This window comes from Scheffersomyces xylosifermentans, assembly GCF_036884685.1.
Source record: "Scheffersomyces xylosifermentans strain CBS 12540 chromosome Unknown RJT20scaffold_2, whole genome shotgun sequence".
In the NCBI taxonomy this organism is placed as follows: domain Eukaryota; kingdom Fungi; phylum Ascomycota; class Pichiomycetes; order Serinales; family Debaryomycetaceae; genus Scheffersomyces; species Scheffersomyces xylosifermentans.
The window spans coordinates 2,243,278-2,259,908 of record NW_027042940.1 but is presented as its reverse complement, the minus strand read 5'-3'; the positions used below and the strand labels follow the sequence as shown (position 1 = coordinate 2,259,908).

The following is a 16,631-nucleotide window of genomic DNA, read 5'->3' as shown; positions in this document are numbered from 1 at the left end:
GTATTTCATCATTAACGAGAATGAAGTTATTGTAGACGGCATTACAAAATTGCTCCAATACTGAATTTTAAAGGTGCATTAAAAGAAGAATAGGGTGAATAAGTGGCCTAGAGCAGCTAATGAGACCTTTTCATGCTGTTGACCCGCTTGCAAATGTGAAGCCACGAATTGAACCAGTAATCTCAGGTTACCCCGGCAAAATACGTAGCAGTCCCCAAATACAGTGCCCGATGTTAAAGCAAATTCCCCAACTAAATGGTGATGAGATAGAAATCACCAAAGGAAACTCTAACTGCAGCATAGTGAGCGAACAGAAAGAAGCATTGATACTACCTCCTACAGTGTTCGTGACGATATAGGCATTGGTTCCAAGATCAAAGTGCATTTGAGCTCAAATATTGAGCTACAAGTAGAAGGCGATATTATATTATGTTCTTAACCGAACTTACAATAAACGATACTATAAGGCGATCGCCATTTGCATCCAATATTGCCAAGTTACTGGCCTCTTGTTTATGTAATGGACATTGAGATCGCCCGGTGCATGTGTTCGAAACCGCCTCGGTGAGGTGTTGGAAGAACGAAATGGATAAGCGTAATATCCAAGAGGTGACTATGTCAAGTCTCCTACCTACTAGACCTTCATCTGCTAGGGACATCTTGTTTCTGATTCAGTAAACATTTGATTTCGTTTGGCACTTCCGGTTACCGGATTGCACAGACAATTCACAACACAAGAACAAAGGTCCCAGAAATCTAGATTAATCATTCCTGTGACTATTCACCTACTTATACCATCTTAGAAAAGGACATTCTATAGGAAAATTTATGAAACTGGTCAGATAACATATTTATGGTTGCAAATACTAAGACCCATGATCACGTGAATGAAATTGCAGCATTAAGAAACTAAGAAAAATAGCAGTAGTACGAGCAAAGGCATAATAAATATAGAACATTTGATTTCCTATGCTATGTTATTCAATTGTTTGTATAGTAAATATTTTTACCTTGAAGCATTCATAGACAAATACTCAACTTGAGAGAGTTTTCCATATATATACCCATATATAGTTATTATCTCTTTATCGACATAATCCACCCAATAACATATCCTTCTAACCCCCCACGTCCCTTCTTCTCTCTACTCTCTTTTTCCTTCACCAGCCTTCAATCCACGTGATCGCACACCATACAGAATCTGGAGAAAAAGCTCTTTGACAGTAGGAGCATCAACGTTCACTATGCGGTGGGTGAAAAATCTACAAAGACACATTGTATGAGACGGTCGGTGTTTAAAAGTCCGGTCTTTTTGTTCTCGGTAGTCTTAATCGTTGTGTTGTTGAATTTGCTGCGTGTGACGCGCTATATAACTGGAAAGACCATTGTACCGCAGGGAGTTGTAATCCCAATAAGCCGTTTTAGAACAACCATGTCTACCATCCCATTGGACCATCCTTACTACAAGGAATTGGAAATTGCATCGCTTGCCGTCAAAAGAGCTTCTGTTTTAACCAAGAAGTTGAGTGACTCCATTGCAACTACCCAAAAATCTGGTACTCACACCAAAGATGACAAGTCTCCTGTAACTGTTGGAGACTATGCAGCACAGGCTATCGTTAACCATGCTATCCAACTCAATTTCCCAGGCGATGAGATAGTTGGAGAAGAAGATTCCGATACCTTGAGAGAGAATACTGACGAAGCAAAAATATTGAGTGCCAAGATTTTGGAAATCATAAAGGAAGCCGAAGAAGAAACTTCCCTGTACAGCGATAAGGTGGGTAGTCTCACCAACTTGAATGATATCTTCGATAGCATTGACTTGGGGACGTCTCAAGGCGGTTCCGAAGGTAGAATCTGGGCTTTGGACCCAATTGACGGAACTAAAGGTTTCCTTAGAGGTGACCAGTTTGCCGTATGTTTAGCACTTATTGAGAATGGAAAGGTAGTATTGGGAGTCATTGGCTGCCCAAACTTACCTGAGATCATTCTTTCTAATGAGGACCAAACTGGAGTGATTGGTGGATTATACTCCGCTGTCAAGGGCGTGGGGGCTTTCTATACTCCATTGTTCGACTCGGATGAGTTCATCCCATTAGCTGATCAAGAACGTATTAAAATGAGCACTAACACCTCGCCAGCTAGCATTAAAGTAGTCGAGGGAGTAGAAAAGGGGCACTCTTCACACTCTACACAATCTAAAATTAAAGATATTTTGGGATTAAACCGTGACACCGTTCACAGACAGACTATCAATTTGGATTCCCAAGTTAAATATTGTGTTTTGGCTAAGGGCCAAGCTGACATCTACTTGCGTTTACCAGTCAGTGATACTTATCGCGAAAAGATTTGGGATCATGCTGCTGGTAATGTCTTGGTCTACGAAGCAGGTGGAAAAGTTGGTGACATTACTGGAACTCCACTCGACTTTGGTAAGGGAAGATATTTGCAATCAAAGGGTGTAATTGCAGGCAATAACGAGATCTTCGATACGGTTATTAAGGCTGTGAAGGAGGTGTTATAAACAATAATACATACATCAACCTTGTATAATTTAATGGATGTAAAATATAACGAGCTACAAATATTCATAGAATGAAATAAGAAATTATGCTTTGAATATAATATGTATTGCGTATCTTCATCATGTACTATTGAGCTCTCTCTAATCATGCACGTTTATCTTTGAAGCTCCCAACATATGAGGAGCCACTTCCTGTAACCAGCTCAATTCTATTGATGAACAACTCCTTCCATATCCCTTGGCTGTGTAAACATATTCTATGTACATTATCGCATCCAAATTTACTTTACCAAATAGGTTTGATGAAGGATGAATACTGATAAGTTGCCCAGTGTTGAAGGTTCTATAAGATCTATCAGGCATACCAACCGCAGTGTTAGTAACATAGCCTTTCAAAAATGATTTGAGGATGGCTGGAACATCAAGAGCTTCCTTGACATTGCCATTTATATCGCTATCATATCCGTCATCTTCGTTTTCAGTACTCAATTGTGTTTCTAAGTTTCTCAACTGTTGCTGTTTCTCCTCTTGTTTGAGAGTATCATCTTGCTTTATTGTGGTGATCATGTACTGCTTTAATTGAGTCCTCACTTTGAGGACGTTCTTGAAACCCTTGTAACTGAAATGCATGTCCTTACACCAAGACTTCAATTCAGCAATGTTACCACTATCAGAAAGTTCCATGTAGTAAGAGAAGTATTCTTTCAACGCTATGAGGTCTCCATGCTTAATTCCCAATGGACAGTATTGACGTCTTTTATAGTTGACTTCATCACGAAGTTCACCATTACCTGCTCCAACATTCAACACCAAGTTATCAACGGAAAGGCAAGACACTATATCGATAACAGGTGCAAGAACCCCATAGTCAAGTGCTGTTAACAATACTACAGAAAGTTGAGGTGGCAACGGCAATACTGCCATTTTATAACCCAATGAAGTGACCTTCCCTCCATCATTGATGGCACCAAGAGAATATAACGAATTGAGAGCACTTAGAATAGCCTCTTGTCCAGGGTGCTCTAACCATGACCAATTGAGCAAGTCATCTACACCCAATCTCTTTAAAGTCAAGACTGGAAGTATCACATCATTTCTCATAATTTCTGACTCCTGCTGCTTTGGTAATTGCCCTTGGAAGACTTTCTCCAGATATAGTCTGTATACTTTACCAGCACTCTCTCTTCCGGCTCTACCAGCCCTCTGTTTTGCTGAAGCTTGGGAGATAGGTGTTGTTAACAATGTCGATAAACCTAACTGATGCTTCCATACCTTCACTTTTCTCAATCCTGAGTCTATGACATATTTAACTCCACTGACTGTAATAGAGGTCTCGGCAATATTAGTGGCTAAAATAACTTTTCTTCTTCTGTTGGGGAGTTTTTCAAAAATCTTAGACTGTTGCGCTGGTGACAACGCAGCATAAAGTGGTAACGGAACAAGCAATGGTGCTTCTTTCGGAAGCTGTGGTGCAAGTTGCGTTAATGCAGTGACAGAATTGTCGATTTCTTCTTGACCTGGCAAGAAGCATAGTATGTCACCTTCTTGTTCAGAGAGGTTTATTTGAATAATACTTCTGACCATCGTGTCAACAATATCTTCTGACGAGTCCTCCAAATAGAACGGAGCCACGGGATACATCTTACCTTCTACGAATAAGATGGGAGCATTATTGAAAAATTTGCTGAAAAGATCTGCATTTAAAGTTGCAGACATTACAATAATCTTCAAGTCCGTTCTGGATTTAGTTATGATCAACTGCTTCAAAAACCCCATAATAAGATCCGTCAAAACTGTTCTTTCATGCGCTTCATCCAAAATGATTGTTGAATACTTCGAGAGTTTACTGTCCATCATTAGTTCTCGCAAGAGCATACCGTCAGTTAGATATTTCAACTGAGTTTTTTGTGGATGAGTGACATTGGAGAATCGAACTTGGTAACCAACCTCTTGTCCAAGTTGGCATCCATATTCTTCACTTACTCTTGCAGCCAAAGAAGCTGCAGCAACTCTACGAGGTTGTGTGACAGCTATTTGTTTCTTATTCAAAGGCATCAAAAACTGGGGAATTTGAGTGGACTTACCTGAACCAGTTTCACCAATAATAATCGTAACTTGGTTTTGCGCTACGTAGTCTATTATTTCTTCTTTATGTTGATACACTGGAAGTTGCTGGCGGATTTCTAGTAATTCCTCGGCCTTCTTCTGAAGTTGAGCTCTAGTTGCATCTGATACATTGTAGAATCTATTTCCAGCGTAATCTTCTATATCGTCGTCGTCATCGCCTTCTCCTTCGTTATCATAGAAGGTCATCTTCCTTGAGCCGCTATTTGATCTATTGACAGATTTTTTAGAATCTCCATTGTTAAGTTTTCCATTTTTATGATGCTCTAGCAGAATGTTCTTCTTGGACTTCTTGTCTTTCTTCTTATGATCCTTTGCAACACTGGAAGTGTCCTCTACAGTTGCATCATCCGATTTTGGCTCATCTTCAATTCTTTGATCTACACCGTTCGGCAAACTGGTCTCATCTTCAAACGGTATGACTTCACCCTCTTCTTCTGGTTCTTCAATACCCCCTCGTACTGCTATGTCATCGCCGTCAAACTTCAATTTCTTGTTGGTTCTGGTGGTATTGAAATCGACAGCGTCCCCATGTTTAATTTCATTTGCAGCTGAGAGATGAGCCTCATCGCCAGCAGTAGACTTATTCTTATTATTATTTCTTTTTCTCTTTCTTTTCTTCGAAGAACTTGCAGCATTGGCAGATACCACATCTACTACCATATTAGACATCTCAAAGACAAAACTTCTTCTTACCGCTGCTGTTCTGTAAAAAGAATCCCAAATAAATCAAACCTTCAATCAAATTTCTAGCAGCCATAAAACACTAAGAAAAAACTTGTATCTATAATACCTGCATATAAAAGTTTTTTTGTTAACTAGTAAGGGTGGTATATGCAGGCGGTTGGAGTCGGGCAAAAATCGGCTTACATTGGAAGAATTAAAGATGAATAAACAGTTGATGAAGACTGTAAGTATTAGTAGTACAAGGGGTAGAAATTTCTACTACAAGAGGTTGATTGCTTTGTTGCGTATCGTTTGGGAAGGGAAGTGTCAAAATAAAGTTCGGAAATAAAATACTGATATACAATTAAGGTACAATGAACTTGTCTAGAATCATAGGTAATGGTTTAGTCAAAAGAAGTTTCCAAATTGTAGGCAGTGGGAGAAGTGGTATTGATGGTGGTTACAAAAGAATTGCTCACCAGGTACGGTTTAACACTACAAAAGTACCAGTAGGAGAGACCGCACCACTTGACAATACCACTCCTCTCATACAGGAGGAAATAGCCCAGAGTGAACTGCCAGATACCATCTCGATAGTGCAAACGGTAGAAGAGTTGACCAAAGAAGGCACCTTTACCGAGGACTTGGAAACCTCATTGGTAGGCCACTTGCAATCAAGATACTTAGTGGAATCGATAACCCATGATGACCTTTTCGACCTCACATTACCACAGAGCGGCCAAAAGTTCAAGTTATACTGTGGTGCTGACCCTACGGCCCAGTCATTGCATTTGGGTAATCTCTTACCGTTAATGGTGTTGCTCCACTTCAATTTGAGAGGCCATGATGTAGTGGGTTTAGTAGGTGGAGCTACTGGTGCAGTAGGAGATCCAAGTGGTAGAACAACCGAGAGAAGCCAGATGGAAGATTCCGAGCGTTTAAGTAATGTTGAAAAAATCCAGCACCAGATAGTTTCATTCTTACAAAATGGAATTGAATATGCCAAATCTCGTAACTACCCCATCCCAAAGGCCGGTGAAATTTCCACTGCAAACAATGCTAGTTGGTGGGAGTCCATTGGAATGTTGGAGTTCTTGGCTAAATATGGTAGATATATCAGAGTATCGTCCATGCTTGCTCGTGATTCTATTCAATCCAGATTACTGGCTCAGAAGGGTTTGGGATTTAATGAATTCACTTATCAAATCTTGCAAGCCTACGACTTCTGGCATTTGTTCAAAGAGCATAAAGTAAATATGCAAGTGGGTGGAAATGACCAATGGGGTAATATTACGGCTGGTATAGATTTGATCTCGAGATTACAGAAACCTTATGGCAATGAAGATCAACAGAACTCAGCATATGGAATGACGGTTCCTTTATTAACCACCCCTACTGGTGAGAAATTCGGGAAGTCAGCTGGTAACGCTGTTTTCATCGATAAAAATTTGACTACCCCTTACCAATTATACCAATACTTCATTAACGCCCCAGATGACATCGTTGCAAAATTATTAAAAACGTTGACACTTATTCCATTGAATGTTATTGATAACGAAATACTTTCCAAGCATGAAGCGGACCCCGGTTTGAGGATAGCTCAAAGAATCTTGGCTCGAGAGGTAGTAGACTTGATTCACGGCAATGGTGTTGGGGAAGAGATGGCATACATTACAAGTTTCTTATTCCCAACTCCAGACCAACCATTCAATGACACCATTACCGCCGATAAATTGATTCAAAACTTCAAGAGATCAGGCATTTTAGTGAAGTTGAACTATTCAGACTTTGAAAATGTAGATGAAAGAATGAGTACTGTATTAGCCAAAGTGACGGACAAATCAAGAAGAGAAATGAAGCAATTAATAAAGTCTGGAGGAGTCTACTTGGGATTAGAGAGAGATCAGTTCGAGGACCCAGAAGACATCGTATTGTTTGACCGTGATAACCATTTAATTGACGGCAAGTTGTTGTTGGTTAGAGTCGGTAAGCAAAACTATTACGTTGTGGAATTCAGCTGAAATTGGTAAATAGAAAACTTGTACATAGAAACTAATGACATGACCTGTAAGTAAGAAAAGCTGCAAAAATGACTACTGAATGTGTATTACATTTGCTACTCTAAGTCCAGATATTCGGCGCAATAGTTCTTTAATAAACTCCGAGAAGTGAGTATCCGAAACTTTATCTCTTCAATACGGCTATCTTGTTGGTTTTTATAGCCATTTGGGGGACGGCGAAGCCTAAGAGTATATCCCAAAGAGGAAATACCGAGGAACAGAATCTCTCCCAGCTGCAACTTGTCACTTTTTAAATCTAGATGGTTCCTTCGATTAGTTATGGCATTCTTCGAGCTGTGTGAGTTCACCTAAGAGAAGAGCGGCTATGTGTATGCCTCACAATTACACATCAGGAGCAAATCAATGTGGATCTTCGGCTTCGGCTCAAAATGAAAAGTTGCAAATTTATAGTTTCTTTGATGTTATTTCCGGCAACTGCGAACAAAGACTATTTTCTGACTAAGGCCGGCAATAACAACTCCACTTCACTAAGGCTATGCTAACCATATAACCGTCCAATTCTAGAACAAGAGTAGAGTAGTAAGCAGTTATTCCGCCGAGCAGCACAACTTGAACATACCTCCACATGGCTGGGTTAACCACATTTTACGTCACATACTCTTCTCTTAGCCGTTAGAGGCAAGGCATAAATTTTTCAGGATATACCGCCGCACTGCATGTGGAACGTTACCATTATAATCACATACTTAAATAGAACGTTTTCTGAAAACGTATAAATAAAGACGGTTGTTCGTTTAAGTGACAGCAATTGTAGGTCTAAGCATTATATTGTCAGATTTCTAAGTATCATCATGTCTACTTTTTACGATTTGAGTCCTAAGGACGCTAAGGGAAACGATTACCCATTCGTTGAATTGAAGGGTAAGGTTGTTCTTATTGTTAATGTCGCTTCTAAGTGTGGATTCACTCCACAATACAAGGAATTGGAGGAGTTGAACAAGAAATACGCTGACAAGGACGTCCAAATTCTCGGATTCCCTTGTAACCAGTTCGGTGGACAAGAACCGGGTTCTGCTGAAGAAATTGCCAGTTTCTGCTCCTTAAACTATGGTGTTACTTTCCCAGTCTTAGGTAAGATTGATGTTAACGGTGACAAGGCCGACCCAGTCTACAAGTTCTTAAAGGAACAAAAGGCCGGTGTTTTGGGATTGACTAGAATCAAGTGGAACTTCGAGAAGTTCTTGATTGACAAGAAGGGTAATGTTGTTGAGAGATTCTCTTCTTTGACCAAGCCAAGTTCCATTGCTCCAAAGATTGACGAATTATTGAAGTAAAGATCATATGAGCCCATGAATCAAAGTCATAATTTATTCCATGTATAGTGGAATTCGACCCATTCACTAGTGGGCCGTACTGTTCTATATTATGTTTGTATTTATCGACTTTAACTAATAAATAATCCTTATTGTACCGATCTGTACCGATAACAATAGCAGGGGTAGCTCAAAGTAATCAAGGGGGTTTTGTGCATCATCACTAAATCATTCAAACCATTGATTTATCCTTGTTTTACCCTTGCACTTTAGTTCAGGGGTGGAGAAAAGGTTAACTACAATCGATTCGATGCATAACAAAGCATAACAACCACAAAGTCGGGGTCTATAATAGTCATAATGAACAATGTAGTCTTATCTGAAGGGGATTATCCTTAACTCAACTAATCTCGTGTGTTACTTGGGGAGGTAACTCCTTGCATGCCATTCTTATGCCCTATGACTTAAATTCTACATTTTGAACTAGATTCAATATTACAATTACAGCATAATTGAATGTGGAACACAATTCCCATTCCGAGGCCATGGAGTTCTCATGGGCTGATGTTCTAGGCAAAAGAACCCAAATATTATATATCTTATTATCTATCGTATAAGCTTTTTGAGTAGACCTTTTGTGAGTAATCTTTAAGACAGCGTCATAGGGAATTATATCCATGAGGCTCATAGAATAATTAGGCACTCTACGTAATCTCCTGATAGCCCTAACATGGTGAAATGCGTGCTTCGCCGTCATATGTCGTCCCCAAGTGTCATAATTACAATAATATACTGTTCCACAGAGAAAAACTGGTGTTCCCAATTTCACAGTAAAAGACGTCATTGAGCGGATATGCGAGAACACAGAGTAACAGGTGATTGAGACGGACAGCCAAAACCATATCGGGAGTAGCGAGTTTTACCAGCAAATGGAGGTTGGTGGCTGGGCCAGGAGCCACTGCAACAGAGAGATATTCGGTCATATTGTATCAGAGACATGGCGTATTGCTACAGCACAGAATGGGCATCGCGATTCTCAGCTACTACGATAAGCTAAGATGACGTCAAAATCAGAGCCTCTACGATAAGATAACGAGCACACCCCAAGTTCCACCGTGCTGCAGTGCAAACACGAAGTCTGTAGCGAGGGTACACAGACAGACACTCTGACGGGATAACGCCATTTCTGAGGTTTGCATGAAACCATTTTCAGGAGTAGACCCAAGGTCTAGAGTGTCAGAGTGTAAAGGGTTAGGTAGCCAGGAACCTCTAACCCTCTCACCCACTTTACGCTCCCGATTCAGGCATGCGATCCTTACTAAAAGCAGTAATGAGTAACTAACAGTAAACATTGCGACTACATACTAAAAAATGATGAGAGCCGGTTTCCAAGTCGTGCGCCCACAATAAGCCCCCCACCCCCCCATTGAAGTCCCGCTCGCTGCGCTGGCCACAGCGAAAATTTCTGGGATTCCTTCATGTTCTTTGGTTGGTACACGACGTCATTTTTACTAGTGCCGGCTTGGCTGGGTTTTATCGGTTGCGGTGGAGACCGGCGGAATTTTTACTGGAACCGAGTATTATTACCAATTTTTTGTTGGATCCATGGGTTCTCTGCAGGTGGGCCCCATTGTCTTGGTTGACCCCGTCGAATCACTAGGCATTGTTTGCCGCTAACCTTATTTAGTTATTTACAGACGGTAGACAGGAGAACATCCAAATGATCGCCCCAAAACGATATTCGCACTAAATCATATGAACAATCCCCAAACCTAATTGCCCCTTTTCTCATTCTTTCTGGGTTAATTTCTTTTGCGTCACCACTCTTTTAGGCGGGCTCTCCCATATTACTCACTCACTCACTTCACTCCCTCACTATCGGTCGTGCACACGACAGAACTCACCCCATAGATTCTACAGCATTCTCTACCGTTCTCAGGCCTCAGCTGCCGTTCCTCCGTTTCTCATATATAACCAGTGATCTGCCTAAAGACAAGACTCTGTAGAATGGAGATAGGCGGTTGTTATATCGTTACTTATTTAAATTCTCTTTTGATCGTACCAGCGCTTCGCTTTACTTCGTCTCGTGTACACGTCGATTCAGTCTTCGCCTTAAGGTTCCCGGTATTCAACTTCAGTGCTGCTGTCGTTTCCTGGTCTCACTGTGGCAGCCTAATTTGACCCCAATTCACGGTAAATCCACTCTCTATTCTCCCGCCGAAGGAAGTCGTCTTTGTATCCGTACGACGATCGAGTTTACAAACACACCAGCGAGTCCCATCCGGCCACTTGCCTCCCAGTTATTTGATCGATTAGTCTGTCCTACTCAGTAGCTACCAGCACACTGTCTAACACTCAGCCACATCCCCCACTTTTTGTATTAGCGATATCCCAGTCGGCTACATCCGTCTACCAACGCTTTTCTTTGTCACTTACATCTGCTACTTCGTTCACCTGTCAAACTGTCACTTATCACTAGTTAGCAGCTCCCCTTTTTTGTATCCTGTCTTGTTCTTTTTGGGTTTTTTTACGTTTAGGTTTACGGCGTCAAGGTCTACTTGTCACCACTGCATTTTAGACATCAGGATTCTGCGGGTTTGATTGAAGGTTTCAATCACTACGATTACTACTAATAACATCATTTCTACTATTTTACAGCCCGGTTTAGATTGACTTTACATTTATTTTTGTTCCTTCACGACTACATTACACTTTTGTAAATAACGACCTTTTGCATCAGTCTACAATTACGACTACCATTTTATTATTATAAGTACTTACCATGGAACAAATTAACACCTCAGACGAGTTCCAACAATACGAATCCGGAATTGCTCTTTTGTACAACAGATACCAGTACGTTAGCAAGATCCAAGACGGCTCTTTTGGCCGTGTGTCGTTAGCACTCGACACCTTCACCAACACCAAGGTCTCTGTCAAGGCTATTCCAGTTCTCGATGGAAATGCCAGCAAGAGTACCAAGGATATCGCATACAATGAAATCAGCATTTTGCAAAGTCTCAGCTCTAATAGCACTGCAAGAGGCGATTTCGACAATTCCAATGTCTGCAAATTGATTGACAGTTTTGAAGTTTCCAACTACGTCATCCTTGTATTGGAATACTGCTCCAAGGGTGATCTTTACGATTTGATCCATGAGCGTGCCTTGACGATTTCGGAGATCTTACGTCTCTCTAAACAGTTGCACAATGCTGTCAGCTACAGTCACTCTATTGGCATCTATCACAGAGATATCAAGCCTGAAAATATCTTAATCGATGAAAACGACAATTTCAAACTCTGTGATTGGGGATTGGCTACTCGTACTAGAGAGAATGATGAATTCAATGTTGGTACTGAGAAATATATGGCCCCAGAGTGTTTCCTCAAGAACTCCAACGACGAGTACATCATTTCGAAGTATGATTGCAAGTATTCCGACTACTGGTCGTTCGGTATCACTCTCATTGCTCTGATCTTCGGAACTTCTCCATTTAAACCTACAAAGAAGTCTGATTCTAAGAACAATACTGAGTCCATCCAACTGGACCTGAACTTCCGCAACTTTGTCAACTACAATAACCCCCACATTTTGTACGACATATACTCCTCGATGAACCAAAACTGCTTCCAAATCTTCATGAATCTTTTGAAGGTTGGAAGCGACGAGGATGACTTAGCAACTTTCAATGCTAAGGTTCGCTCGCGTAGCTTATCCAAATTCATTAATGACTTGGAAACTAACTGGATTTATGGCTTCACTATTGATGATGAGGATAAGTTTTACGACACTAACTGTAAGGAAAGTGATGAGGCTGTATTTGACATGGACCATGACGACTTAGAGTTCATGAAGCAGTCTTACACTACAATTACTTCTGATGACGACCTGGAAGGTGTTTACAAGAAGGAAGAGGACATTGCTGAGGAGGAAGAAGGTGAGGATGAATTTCAATTGTTGGATTACAACACTTCATCTGCTTTTATTCCAATCAAATCTCCTGTGAAGGAAAGCAAGTTTTCTTCATCTTTTAGCATGAAGGTGCCATCGCTTATTGAATCGTCTATGAAATCAACCAAGTCATGGTGTGATTTGGATGATGATGACGATTTTGAGTTTGACCTTGAAATGGAGGATTTATTCCAACAACTTAAGGTCTCTCTGGAAGAACCAGAGCAAGATTTTTCCTCCTCGTCTTCTCAGAACTTACAGAATGGATCGATCATTACAACAGCAGATGATATTACCGGTTTCCCAAGTGCTACTGGTGGTGCAAAGGCTGTTGGTAAGAGTAAATCCGATGACCAAATCCGCATTATTGAGCACGAATTGTTTATGGATAATACGAGAGACATCAACTGGTTTGAGTACTAACCATATAACATGTGCTTCGATTTATTTTTACTGAATGCTACTGATTCAATTAAAGACCAATGGTTATATACTAGAATCAATTGTATATATGAAAGGCCCTTGGGCCAACTGAGGATCGTTAAGATCACAATTATTACGGAGAACACGACTATTGATTGGTTATGAATGGGTTAAGGCGTTTGATTTTTACTTGTTGTGTTCTTGGGCAAGCTAATTATGTATTGCTATGAATTACGAAATTATGGAAAAAGCGTATTGTAGAACTTGTAGCCTAAGAAATCAACGGATAATTGTGGTGGGTGCAAATTCAAATTCCGTTACTGGCATGGTTACGGAGTTTAACGCAGAGGAGTAAAGAGGAGCATTTTTGCTCACGTGCCAGAACACCATTTCATAAGTAGGTCCAATGACATGGGGTATTTGACAGCCATACTCTACAGTAAGTGAAATAATGAAGCAATTCCAATTGTATCATGTCATTTATATCTGAAAAACAAGGTTTAGCGTCACCTGTTTCCAACCCACTTGGTTACCAAGTTACCTAGAGGACTGTTGGCACCCCGCTAGACCTCAGATCACAAATCTGTAGGAACATCGCCTTAAGAAATGAGGTTAGTTGATTTAGAGATGAAAGCCCCGTGCCGCTTTAGCAAACGACGGAAAAGTTGCAATCGTGTCAAATAGGTGATATGACGATTATATAAGCATTGACGAAGGACCAAATAGCGAATGTTCGTGAAGAACCTCTCTCTTCACAAATATTGGATGGGGCTCGCTCCTGGGGATTTGATTTCAGATTTCCTACCTACCTGTTCAGCAAAGTTCCGTTCGGCATCCCAGTAGAAGCCCATGTCGAAATCGAAGTCCCATCCCCGCTTTTCTCTACAGACTTCAATAGCTACTGCCGCTTCGCTCTGTTTCCAAAGCTGAATCGGGCAAATCGTCCATCCAGCGATTCAGCAGTCGTGTCTGTACCGTACATGTCTGTCGAAAACGCCATATCAGTCCCAGTTGGTCATGTTATCGGAGCGGATGGTTTCCAGAGCGATAGATGTAACCATGACTCAGAGAAGAGTCGCGGTGAAGAACAGGTGTTCGATAGCGATAACTGGAGTGAGGGACAATGGTTGTGTGTTGGTTGGTGTATGTAATGTATTAGCACTATGAACTTAATGCTCTCTCCAGCCAATTTTTCAGTGGGTGAAAAATTATGCCCATCTCAATGCGTACCTCATGACCACACTAGGACACAACATACAAAGTTTGCAACATTTACCAAAGAAAAAGTCTGCAAAAAACCTAGTCATAGTATCAACATCCACTTCCATCCATCTCCTACACCGCCGTATTTCCTCTGTCTCTTCCTCTACTATCAATCCCAGTGTCCGGTGGTCCGTCACGTTCTCTACCTCTTCTCCTGTCCGCTTCCGGACCTTCACCGGCAGTGCGATTCTACGAACATTTGCGAGTATATGCAGTGCGTCCCAGGAATTTTTCACTTCCCCCATAGTGAATAATGGACATATTACTCATTCTGGATTCGTCGATGTCGTCGACTTTTTCAGTATATATACTGTAGCAGAGTCCCCTGAATTGAAATGCGATAGTTGTTCTTTTCTCATCTCATCAACTCTTGTTTGAACCATAGTATTCAATAGAATAACACTACAAGCAATGTCTTTCAGAAACGCTTCCCTCCGCATGGCCAAGATGGCCTCTGCCCGTGCCTCTAAGCAAGTTGCTTCCAAGAGAGCTCTCTCCGCTTTAGCCACTGCTGCCAGACCAATTGTCTCCAAGCAATCCATGGCTCCTGCTGCTGTCCGTGGTATCAAGACCATTAACTTCGGTGGTACCGAAGAAGTCGTCCACGAGCGTGCTGACTGGCCAAGAGAGAAGTTGCTTGAATACTTCAAGAACGACACCTTGGCTTTGATCGGTTACGGTTCCCAAGGTTACGGTCAAGGTTTAAACTTGAGAGACAACGGTTTGAACGTTATCATCGGTGTCAGAAAGAACGGTACTTCTTGGAAGGCTGCCATTGAAGACGGTTGGGTTCCAGGTGAGAACTTGTTCGACGTCAACGAGGCTATCTCCAGAGGTACTTACGTCATGAACTTGTTATCTGACGCTGCTCAATCTGAGACGTGGGCTTCTATCAAGCCACAACTTACCGAAGGTAAGACTTTGTACTTCTCCCACGGTTTCTCCCCAGTTTTCAAGGAGTTGACCCACGTTGAGCCACCAACCAACATTGATGTTATCTTGGCAGCTCCAAAGGGTTCCGGTAGAACCGTCAGATCCTTGTTCAAGGAAGGTAGAGGTATCAACTCTTCTTACGCCGTCTGGAACGATGTTACCGGTAAGGCTGAAGAAAAGGCTATTGCCTTGGCCGTTGCCATTGGTTCTGGTTACGTTTACCAAACCACCTTCGAGAGAGAAGTCAACTCTGACTTGTACGGTGAAAGAGGTTGTTTGATGGGTGGTATCCACGGTATGTTCTTAGCCCAATACGAAGTCTTGAGAGAGAACGGCCACACCCCATCTGAGGCTTTCAACGAGACTGTCGAAGAAGCCACTCAATCCTTATACCCATTGGTTGGTAAGTACGGTATGGACTACATGTACGATGCTTGTTCCACCACTGCCAGAAGAGGTGCTTTGGACTGGTACCCAAGATTCAAGGATGCCTTGAAGCCAGTTTTCACCGAATTGTACGAGTCTGTCAAGAACGGTTCCGAGACCCAAAGATCCTTGGACTTCAACTCTCAACCTGACTACAGAGAGAGATTGGAAGAAGAATTAGAGGTCATCAGAAACATGGAGATCTGGAGAGTTGGTAAGGAGGTCAGAAAGTTGCGTCCAGAGAACCAATAAATGTACCCGTTATTTATTGCAGAAGCGATTCAATGATCTTTCACTATGGTCCTAAGGACTAGTGCTTGTTATCAAAGACTAATAATATCATTTCAATTCTTAAATTTTTTTCACAGCCATTTTTCTAATTTCTTTTCATGGGTTACAATTGGTTTTCAAAACTTATATATATATATATATTCTTTGCATATAGGAACACTCTGTTTGTTGAATAAACATGTTCTATGATACTAGGAGAATTTCGTAAATGAGGTAGGAGATAAGAGGTTGCAACTGCAGGGGTCAATTTTTGGGATAAGCTAGAATTTTGCAATTAAACTACAGAATTGATTATTGCGAGAAGGAGAAGAAAGGAACAGAGATAATGTGACTACAGTAGTGCTAAGAGTACATTTAAATTTACAATTATTACTTCATTGGAGTAAAATGCATACCACTTAGTTGTATTTTACACATTATATTTGTATAACCCACAACTCCACCAATCTCTTGCATTAAGGGGTAGACCCTGGTTCCAGAATCATAGAAGGGAGGGGGCACCATTGAATTCAATGCGATGAGTAGGGGTGTACAAGAAAAAATTTCTTACAGTAATAAATGTCGTCTAATGGGGGTGTAAGGAGGTTCTTAGGAAAACTCTTGCTGTATCGTCGTAAGGGAGACTCCCGTATTTTCAGAAGTGGTTCGGAGCTTCTTCCACACCACTTTGTCCAGCTGATCAAGTGATGAGC

General features: G+C 41.2%; 7 protein-coding genes across 7 annotated transcripts; 5 read left to right on the top strand and 2 right to left on the bottom strand. All coding sequences in view use genetic code 12, as the record gives it.

The window, feature by feature from the left end:
- Window positions 1-1,063: 1,063 nt before the first annotated feature.
- On the top strand, window positions 1,064-2,598 carry RJT20DRAFT_126308 (bisphosphate nucleosidase). The gene has a single exon (XM_064916725.1). The coding sequence runs from the start codon at window positions 1,280-1,282 to the stop codon at window positions 2,525-2,527; it is 1,248 nt and encodes a 415-aa protein (XP_064776369.1). The 5' UTR covers window positions 1,064-1,279; the 3' UTR covers window positions 2,528-2,598.
- RJT20DRAFT_126307 (RNA helicase) lies at window positions 2,599-5,365 on the bottom strand. The gene has a single exon (XM_064916724.1). It carries the CDS (start codon window positions 5,321-5,323, stop codon window positions 2,669-2,671), a length of 2,655 nt encoding a protein of 884 aa, XP_064776368.1. The 5' UTR covers window positions 5,324-5,365; the 3' UTR covers window positions 2,599-2,668.
- Window positions 5,366-5,561: 196 nt separating this feature from the next.
- On the top strand, window positions 5,562-7,407 carry RJT20DRAFT_126305 (tyrosine--tRNA ligase). Its single transcript, XM_064916723.1, has one exon. The coding sequence runs from the start codon at window positions 5,692-5,694 to the stop codon at window positions 7,336-7,338; it is 1,647 nt and encodes a 548-aa protein (XP_064776367.1). The 5' UTR covers window positions 5,562-5,691; the 3' UTR covers window positions 7,339-7,407.
- A 357-nt stretch (window positions 7,408-7,764) lies between these two features.
- RJT20DRAFT_30727 (glutathione peroxidase) lies at window positions 7,765-8,890 on the top strand. Its single transcript, XM_064919633.1, has one exon. It carries the CDS (start codon window positions 8,190-8,192, stop codon window positions 8,670-8,672), a length of 483 nt encoding a protein of 160 aa, XP_064776366.1. The 5' UTR covers window positions 7,765-8,189; the 3' UTR covers window positions 8,673-8,890.
- Window positions 8,891-9,613: 723 nt separating this feature from the next.
- On the bottom strand, window positions 9,614-10,063 carry RJT20DRAFT_30729 (uncharacterized protein). The gene has a single exon (XM_064919634.1). The coding sequence runs from the start codon at window positions 10,001-10,003 to the stop codon at window positions 9,731-9,733; it is 273 nt and encodes a 90-aa protein (XP_064776365.1). The 5' UTR covers window positions 10,004-10,063; the 3' UTR covers window positions 9,614-9,730.
- Window positions 10,064-11,433: 1,370 nt separating this feature from the next.
- RJT20DRAFT_93336 (serine/threonine protein kinase) lies at window positions 11,434-13,026 on the top strand (the record flags this gene model as incomplete). Its single annotated transcript, XM_064921468.1, has 2 exons — window positions 11,434-12,608; window positions 12,687-13,026. 2 exons carry the CDS (start codon window positions 11,434-11,436, stop codon window positions 13,024-13,026), a joined length of 1,515 nt encoding a protein of 504 aa, XP_064776364.1.
- A 1,540-nt stretch (window positions 13,027-14,566) lies between these two features.
- On the top strand, window positions 14,567-16,198 carry ILV5 (ketol-acid reductoisomerase). The gene has a single exon (XM_064916722.1). It carries the CDS (start codon window positions 14,701-14,703, stop codon window positions 15,898-15,900), a length of 1,200 nt encoding a protein of 399 aa, XP_064776363.1. The 5' UTR covers window positions 14,567-14,700; the 3' UTR covers window positions 15,901-16,198.
- The last annotated feature ends 433 nt before the right edge of the window (window positions 16,199-16,631 follow it).